Here is a 27,926-nt window from a genome sequence, read left to right on the forward strand (position 1 = left end):
AGTTTATTCGAGCCCAAGTTAGGACAGCTGCCTGGGAAACACACTCTTCGCGGGGGAGAAAGTGCTCTAGAGAATGAGCAGTTCTTACAGGGTTATATACGTTTCTACATTTTGTAAAAGCTCGAAAGATGTTAGATTAGCATATAGGCAGGAATCACGAGGAATGCAGGAGCAGGAGCATTGACAATGTGATTTTCATTAGGCTACTCATTCTCAAAGCAGATGTACAACGTGTGCATGGCAGGCCATTAATCAGCCTTTTGGTTTGAACAAAATTTATGAACAGTCATGCTAACTTAGAAATCTAACAGGGCTTCCTTTGTATATCTGGCCTTTGGAGAGTGTTTCTCTTATCAGCTCTCTGAACTTTCATTTTCTTTTCTGTAAAATGGGGATACTCTTACCCTCGCATTTGGAGGTTGTTGTGAATGTAAAGCGAGATCACTTGTGTGAAGCACATAGTGTGGTGTCTGACATGGAGGAAGTACTAGAGAGTCAATGACTGTTGTCATTACAATTACCCTCAACCCTTATTTCCAGCTAGATTTTAAACAACCAACTTTTCAGTTTCTTAAGAATCTCTCAAGCAGATTGATTAGATTACTGTCTAATACATACTTGTGATTGGTTGTTTTTTTTAAAGTTTATTCATTTATTTTGAGAGAGAGAAAGCACGAGCAAGGGAGGGGCAGAGAGAGAGAATCCCAAGCAAGCTCTGCACTAATAGCATGGATTCCAACGTAGGGCTCAAACTCACGAACCGTGAGATCATGACCTGGGCTGAAATCAAGGGTTGACACTTAACTGACTGAGCCACCCAGGCACTCTAATTGGTTGATTTTCAGTAGCTTTTGTAGGAAAGCTATATGAGTTGGGATGCTTTAAGTTGCAAGTAACAGGAAAAAAAAAACACAGAAAATCTAACTCAAACTAACTTTAACAATAAGGAGAAATATTGGCTCATGGAAATGAAAAGTTCAAAATTGGGTAACAGGTGTGGGTTTGGTTCAGGCTGCAGCAGCTGCTGCTTCTTTTCCTTCTCCTTTTTATTTTATTTTTTGAGAGACAGAGCATGAGTGGGGGTGGTCAGAGAGAGAGGGAGACAGAGGATCCGAAGCAGGCTCTCCGCTGACAGCGGCAAGCCCTATGTGGGGTTTGAACTCACGACCCACGAGATTATGGCCTGAGCTGAAGTCAGACACTCAACTGACTGAGCCACCTAGGTGCCCCTCTCCTTTTTCTTTTTTTTTTTAAATTTTTAAAAATGTTTTTATTTATTTTTGAGACAGAGGGAGACAGAGCATGAGTAGGGGAGGGGCAGAGAGAGGGGGAGACACAGAATCTGAAGCAGGTTCCAGGCTCTGAGCTGTCAGCACAGAGCCCGACACAAGGCTCGAACTCATGGAGTGTGAGATCACAACCTGAGCTGAAGTCAGACGCTCAACTGACTGAGCCACCCAGGTGCCCCTCCCTCTCCTTTTTCTTTTTAAAATTCACTCAGCTCTCCTTTCCTCCACGTGACTTATCCTAAGGCTAGTTTCTCTGATAAACTTTCAATAATAAGGTGGCTTGCAGCAGCAGCTGAGGCTAGATGCTTCCTCTTTCACATCCAGTGGGAGCGAGAGCCTTACCTCATGTATCCATTAAACAAAAGTTCTTGCCTTTGCTCTGATTGGACCAACCTAAACTAATCTTCGTGGCCAGGAAATTCACTCTTTAAGCATCACACCTGGTCCAAATTTAATTGTAGGGGGGGATAAAATTATACCAATTAATTTCTACCAATGAGGGCCCATCAGTGATGCTGGAAGTAGAGTCAATCCCACCCAAACCTCATGGCAGCTGCAAAATGGGGAAGGGACAGCTCAGGAAAGAAGGGGAACATAGGAGATAGATGCTGCTACTTAATTAGGTAAGTAGTTATACTTCCCCAAACTGTGTGTACCCAGAAAATAAAGCTTGCAACTTTATATTTATAATCTGGTGGAGAAATGTTCAAATTTAGTTGAGAAAAATCACCTGGGCAGGGATAGCCAATAAGCTGCTAGAAATACATATTTGGGATTTGGTAAGAAATTAAGGATAGTGATGTAAATCTGGCTCTCTTCACTGATAGAAAACACTTGAAAAAAACCGAGCTACTAAAAAGGACTGACTTCTCTAAATCTAACCATGAAAAGTTTCTGTAACAGTGATTTCTTGAATTATTTAGCATCTGCAAATAGATAAAAAAGGATTTATACCACTGAGAAGCAAGATTTAGCTGAAATATTTATGTCATTAATAATTCTACCAATTCTCCATACTTTTCTTTTGCACTGGCCCTAGAGTTTCTAAAAATGAGTCCATGAGTTCCTGAAGAACACACTCGTATATGAACCACCTGCTAATATGTTCTGTCCTGGCGCAAGGGGACAGGACTCCAACAGAGGGGAGCTTCCATAAGAGGAGTGCACTGGGATACTGAATGAAAATGAAACTTTGAATCATACGCATATATTAATGAAGTGATGTCAAGAAGGTTGGACTCCTTCAAGTTTTCAAGTTTTGGGCATTCTACAGATGTGCTAATGATTTTAAACTCAATGGTGAACTTACAGGGATTGAGGAATATTTGAATAACTTACAAGATTTTTGAAGTATCACTAGCCCCTAAAATTCTAAACTCTACAAATGTAACATCTCCAAACTAATGGTTCGTCCTTAGCTGTACCCCTTCAGGTTTGAAAGAGTTCTCTGGACCCATTGAGGGAAGTTTGAAATAGAGCTTATGAAGTGGCAGGTAGAATTCTTTCATAGCGCCAGGAATCCCATGGCAGGAGCAGATGGTATGAGACACCCACTACTCACTGGTCACCCACTGGTCCATCGACTGGCTCCTGGGCCCTAAATTGTTGTTACTGTTCTGTGAGAAGATAGCGAGCTTATGCCAGAATTTAGGCCAAATACATTACTAAGCATTTGCGTTAATTCAGCTGTTGTTGTTGTTGTTGTTAATAGTACTATTTTATCAAAGAATGCAGTCAGTTCCTCTTTTTTTTTTTTTTTAAGGTTTACTTATAGTGAGAGAGAGCACAAGTCGGGGAGGGGCAGAGAGAGGGAGAGAGAGAGAATCCCAAGCAGGCTTTGCACCGTCAGCCCAATGCAGGGCTCAAATTCACGAACCATGTGGTCATGACCTGAACCGAAATCCAGAGTCTGACGCTTAACCCACGGAGCCACCCAGGTGGCCCAGAAGTCAATTCTGATGAAAAATCCCTTGTCTCACTACAGTCCAGTGCTTTGTGCAGCATAAGATAAAGCCTATAAATGACCCAGGGGGGAAACAGGACTTCTAAATGTTTATGCCATTTGCATGCTACCAAGGGAGATTGTTATTGTTATTAAACTAGAAACTAGAAAAACCACAGCGAAGAGGTACATCAAGCCAAATTACTCGAACAAGGGACAGTGGATGTTCTTTGAGCCAGAGACTCGAAGGAGAGAAAGCTGAAGAGGAAAGGCTTTCTGGTTAGTGGCATCACATCTGGGTAAGTTTCCAGCAGGCAGAAATGGGAAGGCATTCTGTGATGAGGGAGCAGTGTGATCAAAGGCACAGGTTGAAAGTGTTTAGCACCTGTTCATAAGGTAAAAGGTGAAGGAAGCCGATGGCAAGAAAAGGAGCATCAGGAATGACAGATTAGACATTTCTCAGCCTGGACATCTTTGGCAATGCCAGTATTCGCTTGAGGGAAATATTTAGAGGTATGCTTGTGCTGTGTGTGCCGGGGCTGTTTGTGAACAGTACCTGCGAAAACGGTAACGGTAGTTGCCTCTGTGGAGGATACAGGGCTGGCAGGAGTCAGGAGTGGAGGTTGACTTACTTTTCACTGTCTCTCTGGTATCTTTTGAACTTTTTACCATCAGCATCTATCTATTACGTGTCCCTCCAAAAGTAACTTGAAAATATTTTTTAAAATAGGTAAGCTATGCCAACTTTTTAGATTTGTGTCTTCCCCAAATAGAAATCACAGTGATCCTTCACAATGCCATGCTCTTTGTAGTACATCTAAAATTTATGGACGAAAGCAAAGATGAAATAGGTCAGCTTATGTTACTCTAGCGCTCAAAACTCTCTCTCAAAAAAAACAAAAAAAACAAAAAAAACAAAAAAAAACAACCCAAAACCACCTTCCCCATTTTACACAGGGTATTAGCCAATGATCTTTCAATGGCCAGTGAGGTCCTACATGGGTTGGAAGCCCTCTGCCCAGTAAGCTCCTTCTCCCAGGTAGCATGTAACTTGCCGTTTCACTTCCTCCAAGTCTTCACTCAGATGGTGTCATTTCCATGAGGTCTTTCATGACCTCTCTATTTGCAATTGCTACCTACCACCACTGGCACTCCCTAGTGTCTTTCCTGCTTTGCTTTTCTGTGGTCTTTATCACCCTGTGACATATTAATTATTTACTTATTTATTTTCTTATTGTCTGTCTCCTCTCCCTAGCATGTAAACACTATGAGGATAGAGATTTTTGTCTGATTTGTTCTTTGCTAATCCCCAGCTCCTAAAATTGTTCTTGTGTAGTAGATTACCAAAAAAAAAAGATCTCACAAATTATTTGCAACACCCCCCTCTTCAAAAGCTGGAGTCTGATTCCCCAGCTGGAATCATGGCTTGCCTTGGGCTTTATCAATTAGATGCAATAGAAGTGATATTCTGTGAGTTCCAAGCCTAGGCCTTAAGAGGCCTGGCAGTTTCCCCTGTTAAAGTAGGAACTTTTCCTCAGCATGAGAATAAATGCAGCACAGTATAGACTTATGGAGGATGAGGGACCATGTGGTGAGAGGCCTCCGCTGGCCCCGCAGGCCCCCGCCATGCCTGTTGTCTACTGAGGCCCTAGACCTGAAAGTGAAGCCATCCAAAATGTCCAGCCACAGCTAAGCCAGCCTAAACCAGAAGGACTCAGTCGAATTGTGAGAAACAACAAATGTTTGTTATTTTGGTTTGTTATCCATAAAAAAAGTAACTAATGCAGCTTTGTACATAGTAGGTGGTCAGTAAATACTTAAGAAATTAATAAATGTTGCTGTTATTAATTTGGTACCAAAAAATCCCAGTTAGTTGAGAAACATTGTTTCTAGTGAGCCCTTTTGATACTCATTGCAACATTATTATGCTGTAGAAAGTTACAGCCCACTTGGATTTTATTACATTGGCTCTGTATTCAAACTTAGATTCAAATTTTGACTATACATGTTAAAATAGCATAGCCTTGAAAAGTCAGTCTCTCTCAGCTACAGTTTCCTCTTCTGAGTGTAAGTGCTTACACCATAGGAATATTGTGAAGATCAGAGGTCATGTATGTAAAATGTGTACTACAGTTCCTGGCACCTGGGGTCATAGTCGTTACAGCTATACACTCTTCCTCTCTTCTTCCTCTCGGAAGAAAAGAATTCACAGACCAGATGTTCATGTCTGACTTCCGAGAGCCCCAGAAATCTGGAAATAATAGACGTGGATAAAAGGTAGTGAAAGGGAATTGTAAGTACGTGAACTGTAATGGGCAATCACTATCTTACACACAATTTAAGAATTAACCTGTATTTCAAAAGAACTTGGGAGCTCTACTGATACTGTCCAAGGACCCGGCATGTTGCATAATGTCCACTAGGGGGCGATAAACACATTTATGGAGGAACAGTGTTCCTTCAAGCTATGTATGCACCTGCCTGATAGATAGTAAATGTTACTTTAATTTTGTTTGGCTGCGACACTTAGACTTTTTAAATAGTTTGTTTTGCACTTAAAATTATTAAAAGGTTTATTTATTCTTTTTAAGGTATTAGAAGAACTCATAATGTATGTTTTCAAGAAAGTCAGCCCTTGCAAGTTATTTTTGAAAAGAATATGTGTTCTAATACACTAGTGATTCAACCGAGGTAATGAATTCTCTGGTATTTATTTTTCTTTTTCTGAATATGGGCACATAGTAAGGAATTAAGCTTTGTAATCAGTTATGTTTTTTAAAAAAGCTAATATTTAACTTGTAGAAATCACCTTACAAAGTGAAGAGGAAACCATGAAAAAGATAATAGTAGATGATATAACTGCTTAATGGTAGCAATGATGATTTAGTGGCAAGAAAGTTCTAAAAATATCCTATTACTGGATTTTTATATTAAGTGATACCAAGATAGAAATATATTACCTAATAATACTTTGCATTTATATATTGCCTTCTGAGTCTTTAAAAAATTTTTTTAATGTTTATTTACTTTTGAAGGGGGGGAGGGGCAGAGAGAGACAGAGACACAGAATCTGAAGCAGGCTCCAGGCTCTGAGCTGTCAGCACAGCTCAACCCACGAACCATGACATCATGACCTGAGCCAAAGATGGACGCAACCGGCTGAGCCATCCAGGCGCCCCTGTTGTCATTTTTTAACGTCAGGTTATTTGGTATCTTATAAAACACCTCCCCCCAACACTGGAAAAGTTGCTAGATGAATTTGGCAGGTGTTCCTGACATTTTGGCATCAAGAAACACTGCTGAGCTAATGTCTAGCATCAGGTTAACATCAACATCACATAAATTCTAAGAATCTCATTTTTTATCTAACAACACCTCAATTTAAAAAGTATCCCAGAAGTTGTAATGCAATAATAAAAAGATAACATAATTAAGAGCTGGCAAAGGATTTGAATAGATATTTTGCCAAAGAAGATATACAAATGACTGAAAAGCACATGAAAAGGTGCTCACCATCATTAGTAGTTAGGGAAATACAAATTAAAACTTTAAATCTGTGAATTGTACAGTATGTGAATTCTGTATCAATAAAGCTGTTTTTAAAAAGGGAGCCCCAGGATAAAAGGGCATTTGGGATGTCAAGACAACCTTGAAAGTATAGGTATAATGTAGGACAAATAACAACAGGAAAGAGAATATAGGCAGCAGGCTGTTTGTAAACCTCTACCCTCACCTGGGTCTCCAGCAGGTTCTATTTGAACAGCTCTGTTTTCTTATATCTCTCTTAGGCGTATGATTGCAGGCCATTAAAAATATATATTGATCATATAAAAACATAGAATTAAAAACATTTTCTTCCAGTGTCTGGTTTATCTTGCAGCTTTCACATGTCTTACTAAGAATATATTTTACTATTTTCTTGGCCTGTCAAATGAAGTTGCCATTTAAAATTTTTTTTCAACGTTTATTTATTTATTTTGGGACAGAGAGAGACAGAGCATGAACAGGGGAGGGGCAGAGAGAGAGGGAGACACAGAATCGGAAACAGGCTCCAGGCTCTGAGCCATCAGCCCAGAGCCTGACTCGGGGCTTGAACTCACGGACCGCGAGATCGTGACCTGGCTGAAGTCGGACGCTTAACCGACTGCGCCACCCAGGCACCCCTGAAGTTGCCATTTTAAAATACACTAAAAATATTGCAGCTCACATAGAAAAAAGAAAATACGTTTTTTTTTTTTGGTAAGTTTTTAAAAATCTATCCTAACCTGTTTATTTCCAGATTAAAGATTTGAGTCTTATTTAATAAGACTTTTTTTTCTGCTTGTTTTTCAAATAACGCAGTACTTTTCTTTACATTTTGTAGAGTTCTTGCTGAGGCAATTGTTCTTTTCACATCAAGTCAAGAAGAAGTTACTCTTGCTGTTACCCCACTCAGTGTTTGCCTTAAGAGTTCCAGTGACGAACCAGTGGGTAAGGACTACATCTGTCACGGCACTTGGATGGAATGTCACTTCCTGACTTTCTTGATTACTGACCACAGTAAACATTAGTGGCATGACATTTATTCTTGTCTAAAAAGCAGTAAGATGTAGAAAGATCATTAAAATTTTTGAGAGATCCAGGAAATGGAACATAACCAATAATTAAAATATTTGGCTTTGAAATTCAGGTTGTTTTATTTTTTATATTAATTAATTGATTGATTTTTTAATTTATATCCAAGCTAGCATATAGTGCAACAATGATTTCAGGAGTAGATTCCTTAATGCCTCTTAATCCATTTAGCTTATCCCCCCTCTCACACCCCCTCTGGCAACTCTCTGTTTGTTTTCTGTATTTAAGAGTCTTTTATGTTTTGTTCCCCTCCTTGTTTTTATATTATTTTTGCTTCCCTTCCCTTATGTTCATCTGTTTTGTATCTTAAATTCTTCATGTGAGTGAAATAATATGATATTTGTCTTTCTCTAATTTCGCTTAGCATAGTACCTTCTAGTTCCATCCACACAGTTTCAAATGACAAGATTCTTTTTGATTGCCGAGTAATACCCCATTGTATATATATACCACATCTTCTTTATACATTCATCCATAGATGGACATTTGGGCTCTTTCCATACTTTGGCTATTGTTGATAGCGCTACTGTAAACATCGGGGTGCATGTGCCCCTTCGAAACAGCACAACTGTATCCCTTGGATAAATACCTAGTAGTGCAATTGCTGGGTCGTAGGGTAGTTCTATTTTTAAATTTTTGAGGAACCTCCATATTGTTTTCCAGAGTGGCTGCACCAGTTTGCATTCCCACCAGCAGTGCAAAAGAGATCCTTTTTCTCCGCATCCTCGCCAACATCTGTCGTTGCTTGAGTTGTTAATGTTAGCCATTCTGACAGCTGTGAGGTGGTATCTCATTGTGGTTTTGATTTGTATTTCCCTGATGATGAGTGATGTTGAGCATTTTTTCATGTGTCAGTTGGCCATCTGGATGTCTTCTTTGGAGAAGTGTCTATTCATGTCTTTTGCACATTTCTTCACTTATTATTTGTTTTTTTGGGTGTTGAGTTTGATAAGTTCTTTATAGATTTTGCATACTAACCCTTTATCTGATATGTCATTTGCAAATATCTTCTTCCATTCTGTCGGTTGACTTTTGGTTGTGCTGATTGTTTCCTTCGCTGTGCAGAAGCTTTTTATTTTGATGAAGTCCCAATATTTCATTTTTGCTTTGGTTTCCCTTGCTTCTGGAGACTTGTTGAGTAAGAAGTTGCTGTGGCCAAGGTCAAAGAGGTTTTTGCCTGCTTTCTCCTCTAGGATTTTGATTGTTTCCTGTCTTACATTTAGGTCTTTCATCCATGTTGAGTTTGTTTTTGGAAATTCAGGTGTTTTAAAATTAGGAGAATGGTGGGGTGCCTGGGTGGCTTAGTTGGTTAAGCATTCGACTTCAGCTCAGGTCATGATCTCATGGTTCATTAGTTAGACCCTTGCATCAGGCTCTGTGCTGCCAGCTCAGAGCCTGGAGCCTGGTTTGGACTCTGTGTCTCCCTCTCTCTCTGCCCCTCCCCCACAAGAGCATGGGCATGCATGTTCATTCTCTCTCTCTCAAAAATAAACATTAAAAAAGATTTAAAAATATACAATTAGGAGAATGGTTACTGAGAAAAGTATATCTTCAGTTAAGATTTTAAGATCTGTTTTTCATCTTTTTTTAAAGGTTTTTTTGTTTTGTTTTGTTTTTAGTAATTTCTACATCCACTGTGGGGCTCAAACTCACAACCCCAAGATCAAGAGTTGCATGCTTTTCCAAAAAGCCAACCAGGTGCCCCTGTTTTTCATCTTTTATCACCCTTTGTGTTTGGCACAAAAAAAAAAAAAATTAAGAGGGAGCAATCCAATTGAGATTAGCTTTGATCACCTAAGAAGAAAAAGTAGCTCCAAATTAGAGATGTAAGATATTCCAGATGGCAAATACACACGGCAGAAAATGTGACTACGTCTTAAGTCAGCTCTTCCAAGAGTTACCTGGATTTAATGGAGAAACTAAGGCATGATTAAATTGGGAGTTTTGCTACCAAGAAAATTGACTAGGGTCTTTCAGACACAAGCTGTTTGAGACTCTTTAATTTTGGGTAATTGTGTGTGTGTGTGTGTGTGTGTGTGTGTGTGTGTGTGAGAGAGAGAGAGAGAGAGAGAGAGGGAGATAGCAGTAAAGAATATGAAGGGAGGGAATTGTATTATTTGAAGTGAAAAACCAGTAGAACCAGGGCTAAAATTGGATCAGATGACTTTTGTGGTATTTAGTTGGTGCCATGTTCTTTTCTAAATGGTTTCCAGTTGTGAATTCATGTAATGTTTGTAACAACTCTGTGATGTGGGTACTATTATGCCCATTTTTCCATGTGAAGAATATGAAGCACAGAGAAACTAAGTGACTTGCCTGGTGTCACACAGTTAGTAGTGCTGGAATATTATCTGAATGTAGGCTTCAAGGCACAGGCCCAATACCACTGTGTTATTATTGTTTCTCTGAAGTCTTATCTAGCATTGTTTTTTGACACCCAGAAGTGCATGATTTGGAAAATATATGCTTATTCTAGTAAAAGGGTCTGTTTTATATTCCGTAGTGCCATCTCTGAATAAAGATGGCCATTGTGTCTCACCAGGAGACACTGTCCCTTGTGAGAAGCTTTCTAATGAGTAGTTATAGTTATGGTTGACTGGGGACTTATGGGCACAAGTAGCAATTGGAGACCCAATGATTCATTTTATTTTTTAAGTTTTTTTAAACATTCATTCATTTTTGAGAGACAGAGACAGAGTGCAAGTGGGGGAGGGACAGAGAGAGTGGGAGACACAGAATCTGAAGCAGGCTCCAGGCTCCGAGTTGTCAGCACAGAGCCTGATGCGGGGCTCGAATCCATGAACTGTGAGATCATGACCTGAGCCAAAGTTGGATGCTTAACTCCCGAGCCCCATCTGTTTATTATTGAACTTACTCTGTACTAGTACAATGGGAGTGACATGAGCCTTCTTGTTTGATAATAATGTATTTTTAGGGTAGTGTTTGATCCTTTTAAAAAGTATATACTGTTTATCCTTTGTTCTTACATAATTCATGTCCATTGAAGAAAATAAAAAACACAAACACTAAAAAAAAAAAAAAGTCACCTGAAATCCCACTATCCAGAAATAAGCAGTTTTAATAGTTTGGGACATCTCCTTGTATACTTTAGATTTAACGACAGAAGATTGGTTGAGTGAAAGTAATGAAATACTGTGAAGCTATTAAAAGTAATTCAATAAAAAAAGGGCAGAGGACCTAAATACCCATTTTTCCGAAGAAGGCATACAGATGGCCACAGACATATGAAAAGATGCTCAACATCGCTCATCAGCAGGGAAATGCAAATCAAAACCACAATGAGGATGAGAGGGTGACCTGGCTGCAACATCTGTCACCCCATCCATTGCCAGGGTTGATTTGGCTAATCTGTCTGGCTAGGCAGGTGTCCCCTTCCTCCCTTACCGCTTGATGTGTGTCCCTCCAGAAGCTGTGTGCTCAGTTGAAGAGGATGACCTTCCCTGATAGAGGACTGTTCTTTGGTCAACGGTATACAAGTAGCTGCTCTCCCCTGCTACAACCTTCAAACAAGCTCTCACGGTCCTTTTGCAGGAGAACTTGGGTAGTCAAGCTTCCAAGACTTGAGACACATACAAATGAGGTGCTGCATGTGGTAGTCTGTCTTCCTTTAAAGAAAAAAAAACACAACACACAATGAGATAATCATCTTAAAGCTGTCAGAACGGCTAAAATAAAAAACATAGAAATAATAAGTGTTGGCGAGGATGTTGAGAAAAAAGAACTCTTTTGCACTGATGGTGGGAATATAAATTGGTGCAGCCTCTGTGTAAAATAGTATAGAGTTTACTGAAAAAATTAAAAATTGAAATACTAGGGGCATGTGGGTGGCTCAGTTGGTTAAGCGTCCAACCCTTGATTTCAGCTCAGGTCACGGTCTCATGGTTTGTGAGATTGAGCCCTGTCTCAGGCTCTGTGCTTGGGATCTTCTCTCTACCTCTCTCTCTGCACCTTCGCTGCTTGTGCTTGCTGTCTCTCTCTCTCTCTTAAATAAACTTAAAAAAAAAACCCAAATACAATATGATCCAATAATTCCACTATTGGGTATTTACCCAAAGAAAATGTAAACACTGACTTGAAAAGATATATGCACCCCTGTGTTCACTGTAGCATTATTTAGAACAGCCAAGATTCGGAAGCAACCCAAGTCCATCCATAGACGAATGGATAAAGAAGATGTGGTATGTATATAATGTAATATTACTCAGCCATAAAAAGGAATGAAAATTTTCCATTTAAAACAACGTGGGTGTACCTAAAGGATATAATGTTAAATGCAATAAATCAATCAGAGAAGGAAAAATACTGTATGATTTCACTCATGTGGAATTTAAGAAACAAATGAACAAACAAAGAAGAGAAACAAACAAAAAGCATTCTCTTTTATTTTTTTTTAATGTTTATTTATTTTTGAAGGAGAGAGAGAGACAGAGCATGAGCAGGGGTGGGCAGAGAGAGAGGGAGACACAGAATCTGAAGCAGGTTCCAGGCAGAGCCCAATGTGGGGCTTGAACTCATGAGCTGTGATATCATGACCTGAGCCAAAGACTTAACTGACTGAGCCACCCAGGTGCCCCAGCATTCTCTCTCTTTTTAAAAAAAAAATTTTTTTTTTTTACGTTTATTTTTGAGAGACAGAGACAGAGCACAAGTGGGGGAGGGGCAGAGAGAGAATGAAACACAGAATCCCAAGCAGGCTCCAGGCTCTGAGCTCTGAGCTGTCAGCACAGAGCCCGATGTGGGGCTTGAACCCACAAACTGTGAGATCATGACCTGAACTGAAGTTGGACAATTAACCAACTGAGCCACCCAGGCGCCCCTTGCCCATTCTCGTAAGTATAGAGAACAAACCAGTGGTTGGCAGAGGGAAGGTAAGTAGGGGGATGGTTGATATAGATAAAGGGGATTAAGCATACACTTATATTGATGAATACTGAGGAATGTATAGAATTGTTGAATTATTATATATGTGAAACTAATATAACAGTGTATGTTAATTACACTTCAAGTAAGGTGTAAAAAGAAAATGGAAGAAAAGGTACTCGTGTGTGTGTATATATTTCTGAGCATTTATATCAAACATTTTTGCAGTGAAAAACAAAATAATTTATTCTTGTCACTTATGTTTCTGTGGGTTTGTGAGGCTCAGCTAGACAGTTCTCACTTGGGGGTCTTTCATGCAATTGTAGTTAGATAGCGGCCGGGTCTGGAATCATCTGAAGACATCCAAGATGTCTGGTAGTTGATCTTGGGAACACAGTTGGGCCGTTAACCAGAGTGACTGCATAGATATGGCCTCTCCATTAACTTGGACTTTATATAGCATGAACTCAGCATGGTGGCTGAGTTCCAAGAGTGAGTGTTATAGGATAGAGGAAGTGGATAGAGAATAGAGGAAGTAGAAGTTGCCAGTCTCTTCAGAAACCAGCACCAGGTCATTTCACCTATAGCGCCATATCCTATTGGTCGCAGTAGTCAGAGAGCCCTCCTACCCAAATTCAGGAGAGGGGGACATAGACATAGACCCCATCTCTCAATGAAGGGATGTCAAAGGACTTGTGGCTATTTTTAATCTACCACTTACAGTTGTATTTTCATATTAAAATTTAACAAATAGGGTGCCTGGGTGGCTCAGTGGGTTGAGCATCCGACTCTTGATTTCAGCTCAGGTCATGATCTCACAGTTGGTGAGATCGAGCCCCACATTGGGCTCTGTGCTGACAGTGTGGAACCAGCTTGGGATTCTCTCTCTCCATCTCTCTGTGTCACCATGCTCACACATGCACTCTCTCTCTCTCTCTCTCTCAAAAAAAAAACCATTTTTAAAAAATTTCACAAGTACCTCTGGAACTAATTTTATTCTTTATTTTCCTATAATATTGAACAGATTTGACCAGTTCTGTGTACAGTGAGATGTTTGTTCGCCCAGATGAGTTTGACTTCTTTCAAATTGGAGTTGATAGTGAAATAACATTTTGCTTCAAAGAATTGAAGGTAAACAAAAATTTGTGTCAAAATTTCACTGGTAATTTTTAAATAAAGATTTCAACTATTTTCCTCTTATTTTCTTTCAGGGAATACTGACGTTTTCAGAAGCTACACATGCTCCTATAGCCATTCATTTTGATTTTCCTGGGAAGTAAGTCCTTGGGAAGTTTTCTGAGTTTTTTTTTTTTAAATTGTTGTTATATATCAATAATAAAACCCTTTGGATCGCTTTGCAGTTAATTCACACCTCAGGAATTGCTTACTTTATCAGCAACACTTATCAAACTAGAATTTTGAAGGATGCCATAACAGGGCATTTTTTAATTGGTAATTGAGAAAGATATATTCTGCAGAGTGAAAACACTTATAAATTTGACATGGTGCCAAATAAATTGCCTAATTAGAAAATTATACATGGCTTAAATAAGTCTAATCTCTATGAAGCTATGATATTTTCTATGGTATTTCAGAACTAAAATTTCAAATGAGATTAGGTTAGGATAGATGTGTTTTATGAAATTAGATCTGATGATGTCTAAGGTCCGTTCAGCCCTTAGGACTGCGTTAACTTTGTGAAAAGACAAAAAGGACTTCTACTTCTATGATCTCCTTTTACTCTTGAATTAAGTGTCATTTTTTAATGTTTTCCCAGTGTCCATCAGAAAATGTGTATGATGTTTGTTCTGACTTTGCCTTTTTTTAGACCTATGGCTTTAAGTATTGATGATATGTTATTGGAAGCTAACTTTATTTTGGCTACATTAGCTGATGAGCCAAGTAGAGCATCTTCTCCGCAGTCACTGTGTCTTTCCCAAAAACAAAAAAGGTAAGGCCAATGTTTCAACGTTTTTATTGTTTGGGAAAAAGCCATTGCAATCTTATTCTGAAATAATTCATCGGCATTCATTTAGGAACAAAACATTACATCAGATTGACTGAATCAGGAAGAGCTATGGTAGGACCTAACTAGCATTGAGATATCCTCAGTCATGTGTTAGAAATTTGCTTTTTCTGTTCTGATCAGAATTTAATAGTTTTGGTTTATCTTTGTTACTACCCAAAACTCATTTCCATTTTTGGTAGTCATTTTTTAGGAGGGATATGGTGTTAAGCTTCACCGGACAGTTTTTATTCACTGCCTAGAACTCTCTTTCTCAGACAAGGAGACAGCCATTGTTTTTCTTTCCTTTTTTTTGTCTCTTAGTAACTTTTTTTTTTTTTTTTTTTGGTGCAGGGTTCTTCACTGTAAAAGTAGCTTAAAGGTACTATGGGAAATTTGGAAAATACAGAAAAGTAGAAAGAAGATAATCAAAATTGCACTACCTAGAGATAGCCACTGCTAACATTTGCCTCACCTTTTTTTTCTCTTATTTTGTATATACTTGCGTTTTAAAATAAGATCAGGATCATATAGCGTATGTAGTTTTGTATCTTGTTTTTCCCCCACAGAATATATTGTGAATATGTTCCAGTATCACTGATTATGATTCGGAAACATGGTTTTTCTTTAAGATTTTATTTCTAAGTAATTTCTGCATACAACAGGGGGCCCAAACTCACAACCGTGAGATCAAGAGTCACATGCTCTACAGACTGAGTTGGCCAGGTGGCCCTGGAAACATGATTTTTATTGACTGTATAAAATATTATCATACAGATGTTTAGTATTTGACTTTTTTTCTAACTTTTGGTCCTGTTACTACATCACAGGTTTGTCTCATGAACAGTGGGTTGCTTTACTGAAGAATTTGAATCTGTAGGGAGAATTTCTAAATAATCATATATGTAAATTTTAACTTTCAACAACTAGTTCTGTGTTGTTTCAATATATTCTCTAAACCAGTGTTATCACTGTCATCCCATATTGCTTCATCAGTTATATGAAAATATATATTTCCAGGCAAACAGTTCGTTCATTTAATCTCTTAATACCTCAGGTCAGAGCCGCTGAGTTCAAATTCAGAGGCTGGTAAAAATGTAACCAGCAAGGCCCCAGAATGTATCCTGAGAAAAGTAGCACCTAAAAGGCTTTATCCGAAGGAGACTCTCACAGATGTCTCTGCACTGGAAAACTGTGGCAGCCCCATAATGAAAAGAGCGAATGGAGACAGGAGTGAAGTGTCGGAAAGCAGCGTCAGCGACACGGAGGAGGTGCCGGGGTCTCCGTATCTGAGGAAGGTAAAGGGAAAGCGTTGAGACGCGACCGACCCGACCGTGTCTCAGTCAGGAATTCTCATCATCTGTCTCCTTTTGCAGTCTCTTGCCCAAGCTCACCCCAATATCCTGAATTTAGTTCATCCTTACTTTTTGATAGGGCAGAGGTGAAACCAGTCTGAGATGGTGCAAAGACTGACTTATATAGGCTGTCCGTACAAACGAGTTAAAAATTGCTCATTGAGTAACAAAGTATATTCAAGTAGAGATTTGGGTCACTTGTTTAAAAGAATAAATTATGATTTCTTACAAGATACTTATCTGTGAGTACAAATACTTTGCTAAAGTCATATAATTTCTTTTCTAAAATAAGTGTCCTCATTTTAGTTTTCAAATTTGGCTGGGAAACCCTTTACTCATTGTAGTACAAATACAAATTTCATCCTAACAAACATCATAAATTTTTTCATAGTGGAGTCCCAGCTAATAACATTTGTATTACCAACATTTTACTAGGTGGATAATAAGCTTTATGGAGTGCTGTTGTGTTAAACCTTATTATATCTATTGAGCTGAAGATAAATAGGATTTATTAGAAAACTGAAGTATCTGAAATACCAGTCCCAATTTAACATGTTTACATTAATGTTTTATTCAAGCTTCTTTTACTGGAAATATGAGTTTCTTAGAATTAGAAAATTGAAGGGAGAAAGAATATTTGTAAAAGTCGCTATCTTTTATGCTGTATAAAAGATTTTTAGAATAGTAAAATTGGGTTGTAAACTCCATTTATTATTCAGTTTGATGCTATGAGTGTTTATTTTTTTCTTTAAAAAATTAAAAAAAATTTTAACATTTATTTATTTTTGAGAGACAGAACTTGAGCGGGGGAGGGGCACAGAGAGAGGGAGACACAGAGTCTGAAGCAGGCTCCAGGCTGTCAGCACAGAGCCCAACATGGGGCTTAAATCTACTGACCTTGAGATCATGACCTGAGCCGAAGTTGGACGCTTAACCAACTGAGCCACCCAGGCACCCCTCTTTAAAAATTTTTAATGTTTATTTTATTTTTGAGAGAGAGAGAGAGAGAGAGACAGAGACAGAGACAGAGAGACAGAGCATGAGCATGGGAGGGGCAGAGAGAGAGGGAAACACAAGATCCGAAGCAAGCTCCGAGTTCTGAGCTGTCAGCACAGAGCCCAATGCGGGGCTTGAACTCACAGACTGCAAGATCACGACCTGAGCTGAAGTCGGAGCTCAACCCACTGAGCCACCTAAGTGCCCCTATAAGTGTTTACTGAATACCTGTTACATTCCTAGCAGTTGACAGTTTTCTCTTCTGTATTCCTAGCTTGGCCATAAAGTGAAAACAGAAATTTGTCCTTTGATTATACGAAAGTGTTTTCCCCCTCCTTTTTTTGGTCACACGTTATGTGCTTACTTTTTCACAGATAACAACACAAAAACATTTTCTGACTGCTTCACCTCCCTGAAATTCACTAAGATTGCCCGTTTCCTCAGTAGGGAAAGTGACATGTATAAAGAACTGTAAGCTCCATGAGCACCATTACAGGTACTCTTCTTCAAATTTCCCATCATGTCACTTAAATTCTAAAAAGGAAATTCTATTTTTAAAGGGAATTATTTGCCTTAATGTGGCAAATTCCTGCAAAACTGAAATTCCAATATGGTTAAGTATTTATCCCCATACCATCTTCCTCCCAAACTACTGTGAGCCTTCAAGTTGGCCTCCATGCCTCCATTCCCCTGCACTCTGGTTCTCCTCAAAGTATTTTAGAAGATTTTGTGCAAACCTTCTAGCTGAGGATGGAGTACAGGGGTTCAGAGTGCTGGCTCCAGATTTAGAGTTCCTGGGTTCACATCCCTGCTTGCCACTTACTAGCTGTGTGACTAGGACAAGTTACTCCTCTTTGTCTTAGGTTTTTTTTTTTTTTTTTTAATCAGTAAAATGGAGATAATAATAATACTACCCATTAATTAAAATTTTTTTTCAACATTTTTATTTATTTTTGGGACAGAGAGAGACAGAGCATGAACGGGGGAGGGGCAGAGAGACAGGGAGACACAGAATCGGAAACAGGCTCCAGGCTCCGAGCCATCCGCCCAGAGCCTGATGCGGGGCTCGAACTCCCGGACCGCGAGATCGTGACCTGGCTGAAGTCGGACGCTCAACCGACTGCGCCACCCAGGCGCCCCAGCTACCCATTAATTAGAACTGTGGAAACTAATTGAACCAATATATGGGGCTGGCACATGGTCGGCGCTCATTAAATGTTATTTTTACACGTCACTCTCCTGTCTTCAAAACTCTTGGATCATTCCTTTTTTCCCATGAGATTACACCCAAACTCCTCGGAATGGCATTCCGGGACCGTCCCTAAGATATTTCCTATGCTCTTCACTGGGCCTCCTCCTTCCCTCCCTCTTGCCCCATTACAGAACACACTCCACGCCGGGAATGGCAGATAGATTTCCTCTCTAGTAACACCACCTGTCAGTCATTTGGTTGAGCAAGCTGAGAATGACTAAAGTTGTATCTCTAGTTGATTAGCAGTTATCTGCCATGCACACTAGAGGGCCATCACCTGTGAACCAGACTAAAATTGTAGCCATTATGGTGCTAGTGACATTCTTACGATAATATGGCCCATCCTGTTTGTTTCGTTTATTTTTAACTTGTCGTTTTAAAATAATTTCACTTCTAAAAAGTTGCAAAATTAGTACAAAGAATTCCTACATACCCTTCTCGCAGACTCTCCAAATGCTAACATTTATGTGTAACAGTAACAATTATCAGTTCATCAGAGAAAAATCAGAAAGTACAAATAAGAGATTTTCAGAGATAATCATTATGAACACTTTTATTATTACTCTACCTGTTAAGACTTTTTCTGTGCATATGTACACACTCATACTTGTACACATGCACATCAATTTTTTTAAATTTTGAAATAAATTCAGACTCACAGAATTTAGTATATAATTCCCACATACCATTTACCCAGATTCCCTAAATGTTAACAGTCTCCTTTAGTCTGGAACATTTTCTAAATCTTGTTTTGCCTTTCTTTACCTTGACACTTCACTAGAATATCCCTGATTTTGAATTTTCCTGATTTCTTCATGGTTAAATTTCAGCTGTGTATTTTTAGTAAGAATACAACAGAATGACGCTGTGTTCTTCTACATCATATCTGGAGGCACATGATGGAGACTTGCCTTGGTAATCCTAATTTTTATCATATAATTAAGGTGTTATCTGCCAGATCTCTCCACTGTAAAGGTACTTTTTTCTGTTAGTAATTGAAGGTGTCATGGTAGAAGATACTTTGAAACTACATGAATATCCTGTTTCTCATCATACTTTTTGCCTACTAATTTTAGCATCCATTGGTGCTTTTTTGGTTTAAAATAGTTATTACTGTGATGCTTGACAAATGGTAATTTTTTGGTGGGTAGTTTTTCTATTATCTGATGAAATTGCACTTTAATAACTTTCCTTCCCCTCATCTGTTATTGTTATTTAGATCACAAAATACTCTTGGATATTAATATTACTTTCTGGGTAATGATCCATAACTATCATTTATTTTGTTGCTTGAACTCTCCATATTTGGCCACTGGGAGACTATCTCTTTGGCATGTCTCCAGCATTTTTTGAGCACTTACTTACTTTTGGGAAATTTAAAGTGTGCTAGGCTTAACTTGTATTTCTCTGACTCCAACCCAAATGGAATCAGCCATTTCTCCCAGAGTCCTGGTTCCTTTGATTGGGGATGGTAGACAAAAACAACTTGTGGGTAGTAGGTTTTGTGCTCCTTTGTACTTGGGTTTCCTTGCTTCTAGGGCCTCTCAGCAGACAGAACTAGGAAACATATGCATTTATTGACACATACACACATACTGATCGATTTTTGTATCTATTTGTGTACATACATACATATGTACACGAAAACCCATGCATTCATAATGATACCTCCAGTTCCAGTCCAACACCACCACCCCCTTTTCTTTGTAACTCCTGTCTGACAATGAGAAACTTGGCTGTTACTATCCACAACATGTTTACTTATTGTTCAATCCAAGAACGTAGTTTCAGAATTGCTAACCCATACCCCTGGAAAAATGAATCTGCTAACAGAGGTATAATATTTGTGAACATTTTTGTGTCTTTAGCTATAAAGTATATATTCAAAAGACCGTTTTTCTAAATTTTTTTTTTCAACGTTTATTTATTTTTGGGACAGAGAGAGACAGAGCATGAACGGGGGAGGGGCAGAGAGAGAGACACAGAATCGGAAACAGGCTCCAGGCTCTGAGCCATCAGCCCAGAGCCCGACGCGGGGCTCGAACTCCCGGACCGTGAGATCGTGACCTGGCTGAAGTCGGACGCTTAACCGACTGCGCCACCCAGGCGCCCCCAAAAGACCGTTTTTCAAAGTTACTTAGGGCAGTTTCTTCCTTCACTCATATTTCAGTATGGTTATATTAATCATCATATGGATACCTTTGTTTGCTTGTCTTCCATTCTGGTTCTCCCCAAATCCTTGTTGATTTGGTCTTTGAGTGCTGACCCGTGAACAGCACTAGAAGTCAGAACTATGCAAGCGTCTCTGCAGAGACAAAGAAGGGATCATCACTCCCTTCTTTGTACTCTTTGTAGAGAATACATCTCATTAGTTTTTCATTGATCATTTGTGTTAGTTTTGCACAAATGAGCAGATGCATATATTTTATTTCTTCTCCTTTCTAATACTATACATGCTGTTTTCCGCTTGGCTTTTTGCACCTACTAGTATGTACTGCAAATCACTCCCTGTCACTTTCTATGTTTCCCCTCCCCCCCCCAACAGTTGTGTAGTATTTCACCTGTGATGTACCATAATTAATTCAACCATTCTCTTATATGTGGGCATTTAGATAATCCCCCCTTCTATTTTGCAGTTACAAAGCTGCAGTGAATAACTTTTACACATGTATTTTCATATTGTCGAAAGTGTATCTTCAAGGCAAATTCCTAAAAGTGTGTTGTTTTTTCTGCTTAAATATTTATTTATTTTGAGAGAGAGAGAGACAGCACGGAAGCAGGTGTGGGGTAGAGAGAGGGAAAAAGAGGGAACCCAAGTAGGCTCTGCACTGTAAGCGTGGAGTCTGTTGTGGGGTTCAAACTCACGAACCATGAGATCATGACCTGAGCTGAAATCAAGAGTCGGATGCTTAACCAGCTGAGTCACCCAGGTTGCTCGAGTTTCATAAATTCTTTACATATTTTGGATACTACCCCTGTACTGGATAGGTCATTTGCAAACCACTTCCCCATTCTGTAGGTTGCCTTTTAGTTTTGTTGATTGTTTCCTGCACTGTGCAGAAGCTTTTTATTTTGATGTAGTCCCAATAGTTTATTTTTGCTTTTGTTTCCCTTGCCTCAGGAGACATATCTATAAAGAAGTTGCTACTGCCTGTGTCAAAGAAGTTACTGCTTGTGTTTTCTTCTAGGATTTTTGTGATTTCAGGTCTCCCATTTAGATCTTTAATCCATTTTGAATTTATTTTTGTGTATGGTGTAAGTAAGTGGTCCAGTTTTCCCAACTCCATTTGTTGAAGAGACATTCTTTGTCCCATTGGATATTCTTTCATGGAAGATTAATTGGCCATGTAATTGTGGGTTTATTTCTGGATTTTCTATTCTCTTCCATTGATCTTTGTGTCTGGTTTTGTGCCAGTACCGTACTGTTTTGATTACTACAGCTTTGTAATTTAACTTGAAGTCCGGAATTGTGATGCCTCCAGCTTTGCTTTTCTTTCAAGATTGCTTTGGCTATTTAGGGTCTTTTGTGGTTCCATACAAACTTTAGGATTGTGTGTTCTGTTTTTGTAAAAATGCTGTTGGTGTTTTGGTAGGAATTGCACTAAATGAGTAGATTGCTTTGGGTAGTACAGACATTTTAACAATATTTATTCTTCCAATCCATGAGCGTGGAATGCCTTTCCATTTCTTTGTGTCCTCTGCAATCTCTCAGTAGTGCTTTGCAGTTTTCAGAGTACACATCTTTCACCTCTTTGGTTAGGCTTATTTCTAGGTAGCTTATTATTTTGGGTGCAGTTTTACTGAGGCAAATTATTTATTTAATTATTTTTATTTATGTTTTGAGAGAGAGGGAGGAAGAGAGGGTGTGCGTGTGCATGAGAGCCTCGGAGGGGCAGAAGAAGGAGAGAATCTTAAGCAGGCTCCATGTCTTTTTTTTTTTTTTTAATGTCTATTTATTTTTGAGAGAGAGAGAGTATGCGAGTGTGGGGTAGGGGCAGAGAGAGAGGGACAGAGAATCCTAAGCAGGCTCTGCACTGTCAGCACAGAGCCCGACATGGGACTTGATCTCACACACCATGAGCTCATAACCTGAGCTGAAATCAAGAGTCGGACGTTTAGCTGACTGAACCACCAAGGTGCCCCTAAAGCAGTGGTTCTTAACCTGGGCGGTTATGCTCCCCAGAAGACACTGAGCGATGTCTAGGGGCTTTTTGGATGTTGCAGTTTGGTGGGGGGCGGGGAATGCTACTGGCATCTAGTGGATAGAGGCCATGGGTGCCGCTCAACATCCCCTGCTTCACAGCACAGTCCCCACAATGAAAAACCCTCAGCCCCAAAATGTCTGTAGTGCTGACTGCGAAACCCCAATTCAAAGGGTGAGCCAGCTGAAAATTCTAAAGGCAACCAGGAGAGTGTGGCAGGGGGAAGGTATGAGAAGAGTCAGTGAGTATCAAATGGGATGAAGACCCCAAATGGTCATTGACAAGGATGTGGTGATTTGGGGTGACCACAAGAACAGTTTGTGAAGTGATGGGGTCAGCAGCTTTTTCAGATAGGATTGAGGAATAGGAGAATGAGAAAATGGAGACAGTAAATGCAGACAACTGTACAGCAGAGGTCAGGCAACGGTTGGAAGTGGGGAATGGGATAAGGCTATTTTATATCTTAAAGATGAGAGGGGCGCTTGGGTGGCTCCGTAGGTTAGGTGCCTGACTTCAACTCAGGTCATGGTCTCACGGTTGGTGAGTTGGAGCCTGGCATCAGGCTCTCTGCTGTCAGTGCAGAGCCCGCTTCAGATCCTCTGCCTCCCTCTCTCTGCCCCTCCCGTTTGCTCTGTCTCTCAAAAATAAATAAATATTAAGAAAAAAAGAGATAAGTGACATTTGATTACAGTGGTGATATTCCTATTCAAGAGAGGAGAGGCCTGGGAGGCAGAGACAGGGAGGGAAGGATTGGCCTTAGCTGGGAGTGGTAGCCTCTGCTGAAGCAGGAGGGAAAGGGAAGATGAATTAGTCAAGTAGCCCGCAGAAGGTCCCTTTGTCTCCCACTGCCTTGGTGTGAGTTTTAATGGCTCAGGCAGGGGGCACCTAGGTGGCTCAGTTGGTTAAGTGTCCCACTCTTGGTTTCAGCTCAGGTCTCATGGTTCGTTAATTTGAGCCCCACACTGGGCTCTGTGCTGACAGAGCTCTACACTCCCTCTCTCTCTGCCCCTCCTCCACTCTGTCTCTCAAATAAATAAACTTAAAAAAAATTTTTTTTTAATGGCTTAGAAGAGTCAGAAGCACATCACTTATCCCAAACTGTGCCTTGAAGTCAGGGAAAGGTTTTGTTTTAGGATGTGCCGGACCAGTCATGAAGGTTTGGGGTGTTCCATGAACCATCACCGTTAACGTTAGGGGACCATATTGGCCAAGTTTCTGAAAAGGGGCTGGTACCTGGGGCATCTAACGAGCACTTTCACTTGAATAAACAGTGGAGTAACTTCTTTCCCTCCAGTTTTCTTGCATGTTCTTTGGAGCAATTTCTTCTGACCAGCAAGAATGCTTCAACCACCCTTTTGACAGTCTGGCAACAGCAAGTGACAGTGAAGAGGACATGAATGATGGCAGTTTTTCCACATTCTAACACTTAATGATGGCTGAATTGGCCCTCAGCCCATTTGCTAGCTCACTTGCAACCTCAGACACGTTTTCACATTTAGTCAATAAAGATATTGTCTTGGCCTTCCTCGAAATGGGGGATGGGTTTCTGCTTTTCTCAACATCATCATCTGGTATAACAGCCGTATCTAGAAATAGCTGCTTGTTAAGTGGACATATTTACTTTAAATCCATTATGCTACTTGGGAGGCAGAAGAGTTTTCCCGTGCAGGGAAAAAGCCCATTCTAGTTCTCCAATTCAGTGCACGTTCACACTAGAGCTTTTAGCATTTTCTTTGCCAGTTTTTATAAAGGTATTTAGACTTTCTTCAGCAGCTCTTTGGAATGCGTCAATATGGCCTGTGGTCTTGTGACTAGTAGGTAGCTTTTGTATTTGATTGCAAACATTTGAGTTTGGGTGCTTTCAGACAGTTAAAAGTTATGCAATCTTTTCTCGTGTAACGCATGACTTTTTTTGTTCATTGCTTTTTATACTTTAAGTAAAACAATCTCTGGAAAAAAAAGTCTGGAATAAAAATAATAGCTACCCCCCCTCACTTTGGAGTTTTTTTAGGTATTGTAAAATTTTATTTTGTAGCCTTAAATTGTTCTGATTTTCATATGTGGTTTTTACATTTTGCAGTGTGATGCAGAAAAGAATCTAATGGAACTGATGCCAAAGAATTATTTCTGTTATCTGACATAGATCAGCAGCCTCCACTGCCAGGGACCCTAGGTTTGGAGTAAAATGAGGTAGATTACAAATGTCTCTGTTCTTTGTCCGTCTGAGAATCAGCTTCCTACCTGAACAAACAGACTAAAAAATCTGGCACAAAACCATTGTTATGTAATTTTACGCCTGCCTCTCCCTCCCCCAAACCTGTTTAGAGTCCATTATAACCTGACAAACTCTTGACTTCTGTAACATCTTACTGTGGAGTCTTTGTGAACCAACACATCACAAGGAAATGTTCAACTGGCAAGCAGTTGTATGTTTTGTGAGGATTTCATACACAAAGGTGGCAGAGTGAATTAGTAAACTTTAGAACTGTGAACAGAGTTCTAACTAAAACCAGAATGAATTTGGCTCTTGTAGCTTAGTCAATGAGTCAGAGCTACCCACAATAACCTAATAAAAACTCAAGTTCATCCCAAAACGTTCCTCAGTGAATGAAAATGGGCTTTCACCAAGCTTTTTGTGGAAATTGGCAATGCCCACATAATTTCAAGTCCTTTCACACTGTAGGCTAAAGATTTACATATCTTATGCTTACACTGATGATTAACACTGAAATTTCGTAAATTCCTAACGATTGCGGATGACTACAAAGAGAGCAGGTGTACCCAAGAGTAACCGGAGGTCTCCTTGCAGAGGATGAAGTTTCTGGTTCGCTCGCTGAAATGCGCAGAGGGGTGCACGTTGTGAAGGCACCCTCACCAATAATTGCCTGGATGCAGCACAAGTCTGGAAGAGATAGTCACACTATTAAATTGTATGTAATTTGGGTTTTATAATTTGCATACAGAATGCTAAGTTTAAATGACACCAGATTTTTTTGTGGCTTCATTCCATACCATTTTTGGAAGATGCAAAAGCCTTCTCAGTTGGGAAAACATCTATATTTTACATTCAATTATCAGTCCATTTTGATGAATTTTTGAGGCAGCTAAACTGATGTAGTAAACCAGCTGGTGAAAAAGAGCTAAGTGGGATAAACTAGTAAAAGACAGAAAATGATAGCTACAAAGTAAGGAGTACTGCTGGCATGACTAAGAGCCTTGGAAATGAGGACTTGACAGAGACCCACAAAATGCCAAGGGCTGGTGTCTTACGTAGTTAAGGTTCAAATTAAGAGGAGTTAACGCAGATTAGTATAAATACTATATTTATTAAATATCTTTACAGTTTATTTAAATGTATTTACAGAACTATTCCTGCATAAGTTATATTTCAGACATCCAATTCAGGTCATTGCCTCTTGGGTAAGACAAACAATGATAGTCTCAACAGAAAAAAGCAGCTCATTAGTATACACAAATTCAAATTTGCTTCATTATTTAGCCATCTTTGCCACAAACTACCTGCTAACAGTTAAAATTTTGCCATGGACACTGTTGATGTTTAGTTTGAGAAGTTCAATTTTGCAAAGAATTTTTTTTTAGCAAATAGAATCCAAATCCTTTTCTGCTTCACATTTTCAATTTTATAAGTAGATTTTGCTTTGTTTTTCATATTGTAAAATTTTTTCACTGCAAAATGTGATAGTTTCCAGGGAAATTGGATGCTGTAGCTTCTACCAAAGATAGCTGGTATAAGGTGACAAGGAACCATGAACTTATTCCAGAGGACAAACATTTACAGTTCTAGCCAATCTTGTTTACAATCTCCAAAATGCTCAAAACCGACTCAGTGAATCCCAACAACTCCTGCCTCGTTACTCAAGGTGGTGGGTTGGTGCTACTGAAGGTGGTACTGAAGGCTACTGTTCTATCCAGAACAAATGCAGCTGACAGGAGAGGACACACTCCTATCACGCAAAGCTTAAAATCTAGTTTCTAATCTAGACACAGCCCGCCCCCCCAGACATGCATACCTGGAATGAATTCTTTTGTGATTTAGTACCTATCAACCACATCAAGCCAGGACAGTAATTCAGGACAAATAACTTGTTTCCCCCACCCCCATTTCTTCTTTCAGTTTTGAAGAGCCTATGGATTCTACTGCATTATCCATTCAGTAAATTTTTTTGTGCGCAGGCAGCTTAAGTTCACAGGAAGAAATAAGGTTCTGATATGTTTAGAGTGCACATTTTAAAACAGAATAAAATAAAAATTTCAAGCATGTGATAAAAATATTGATTTTTATAATACAGTATTGCTTTATAAATATAGATGGAAAAGCTATAAACTTTACTGGTCTTTGGTGCATCCAGAGAGGGATAAATAATTTGCCATTTGTAAATTAGAAATCCAAATTCTCTTTTGTTATAAAAGTCCATTGGATGAGGCAAATGTGTGTGTGTGTGTGTGTGTGTGTGTGTGTGTGTGTTTATACCGCTTGATTTAAAATATAACTAACACACACATCAAGTTCAGAATCAGACCCACCAAGTAGTATATCTCAGTCACACCCCCCAGAGACTTGGGTTCTGTGACCTGGAAAATTCCAGTATGGATCCAGCAGAGCCTCTGATCGCTGGGAGTGGAAGGAGAGTTCCCTGTTAAGCAGCACTTCAACTGACCACTCCCCCCAACCCCCAGTCACAAAATGAAGTGCTCAACACACAAAGGACAGGGCAAAAGAAAATAGAGAAAATACTGTGTCACTAATCTACAGGCCAGGTCCAAAGTCGGTTCCACTGTGAAACTCAATTCTTGTCCTGCTACTTTCAACATCACTGACACAAACAATGTCGGTTTCTAACAGTCATTTCTCAAAAAAAGTAAGTTGATTAAATAAATGTGTTGTGTAAAACACCACCAATCTAGCTTTATAAAGATTGTGTTTGAAGGGTTAAATGAGAGCAGAGGAAAGCCAGTGACTTGAACAGAACTGCTCTTACAAGGAATTAAATGTAGGCATTGGAAAATTAATGCAAAATATATCCAGATCATAAGGCTACATACCTCTGACCAGAAATAATTAAAAACCCAAACAAAAGAACTGAAATTGTCAGTCCAAGTATAAATGTATTCCTTCCAACAAAACCCTTCTGGATGCAACTTTCTTTACTTTTTAAATACACAGAGACTGCAAACAGTTTGTGCAAAATAAATACCCCACCCCTTGCCACTCACGCTTCTGTGTTTTATCAAAGCACGATGGCTACTCATTATTTCAACAGTCTCCCCTCCATCCCCCTGCCCCGTCCCCTATCTCCTCTACCAAAGAATTCTGTTTTGTCAAGTTAGGGTAGTTAAGGCATTCTGACATGTAATTAAAGGTGATTCAA

At 39.4% G+C, this 27,926-nt stretch overlaps 1 protein-coding gene across 1 annotated transcript in view; it reads left to right on the plus strand.

Annotated features, from left to right (window-relative positions):
- The window catches only part of RAD9B (RAD9 checkpoint clamp component B), a 28,169-nt gene extending 3,296 nt beyond the window's left edge, over window positions 1-24,873 (plus strand). The window contains 8 exon segments of the mRNA XM_047088290.1: window positions 5,823-5,922; window positions 7,595-7,701; window positions 13,751-13,857; window positions 13,938-14,002; window positions 14,555-14,677; window positions 15,789-16,029; window positions 24,617-24,652; window positions 24,655-24,873. Coding sequence (XP_046944246.1) covers window positions 5,823-5,922; window positions 7,595-7,701; window positions 13,751-13,857; window positions 13,938-14,002; window positions 14,555-14,677; window positions 15,789-16,029; window positions 24,617-24,652; window positions 24,655-24,720 — 845 coding nt within the window. The 3' untranslated portion in view covers window positions 24,721-24,873.
- The last annotated feature ends 3,053 nt before the right edge of the window (window positions 24,874-27,926 follow it).

This window comes from Lynx rufus, unplaced genomic scaffold (genome assembly GCF_022079265.1).
Source record: "Lynx rufus isolate CCGP_SWC_20201006 ecotype Redwood Valley unplaced genomic scaffold, mLynRuf1.p SCAF_24, whole genome shotgun sequence".
Lineage (NCBI taxonomy): Eukaryota > Metazoa > Chordata > Mammalia > Carnivora > Felidae > Lynx > Lynx rufus.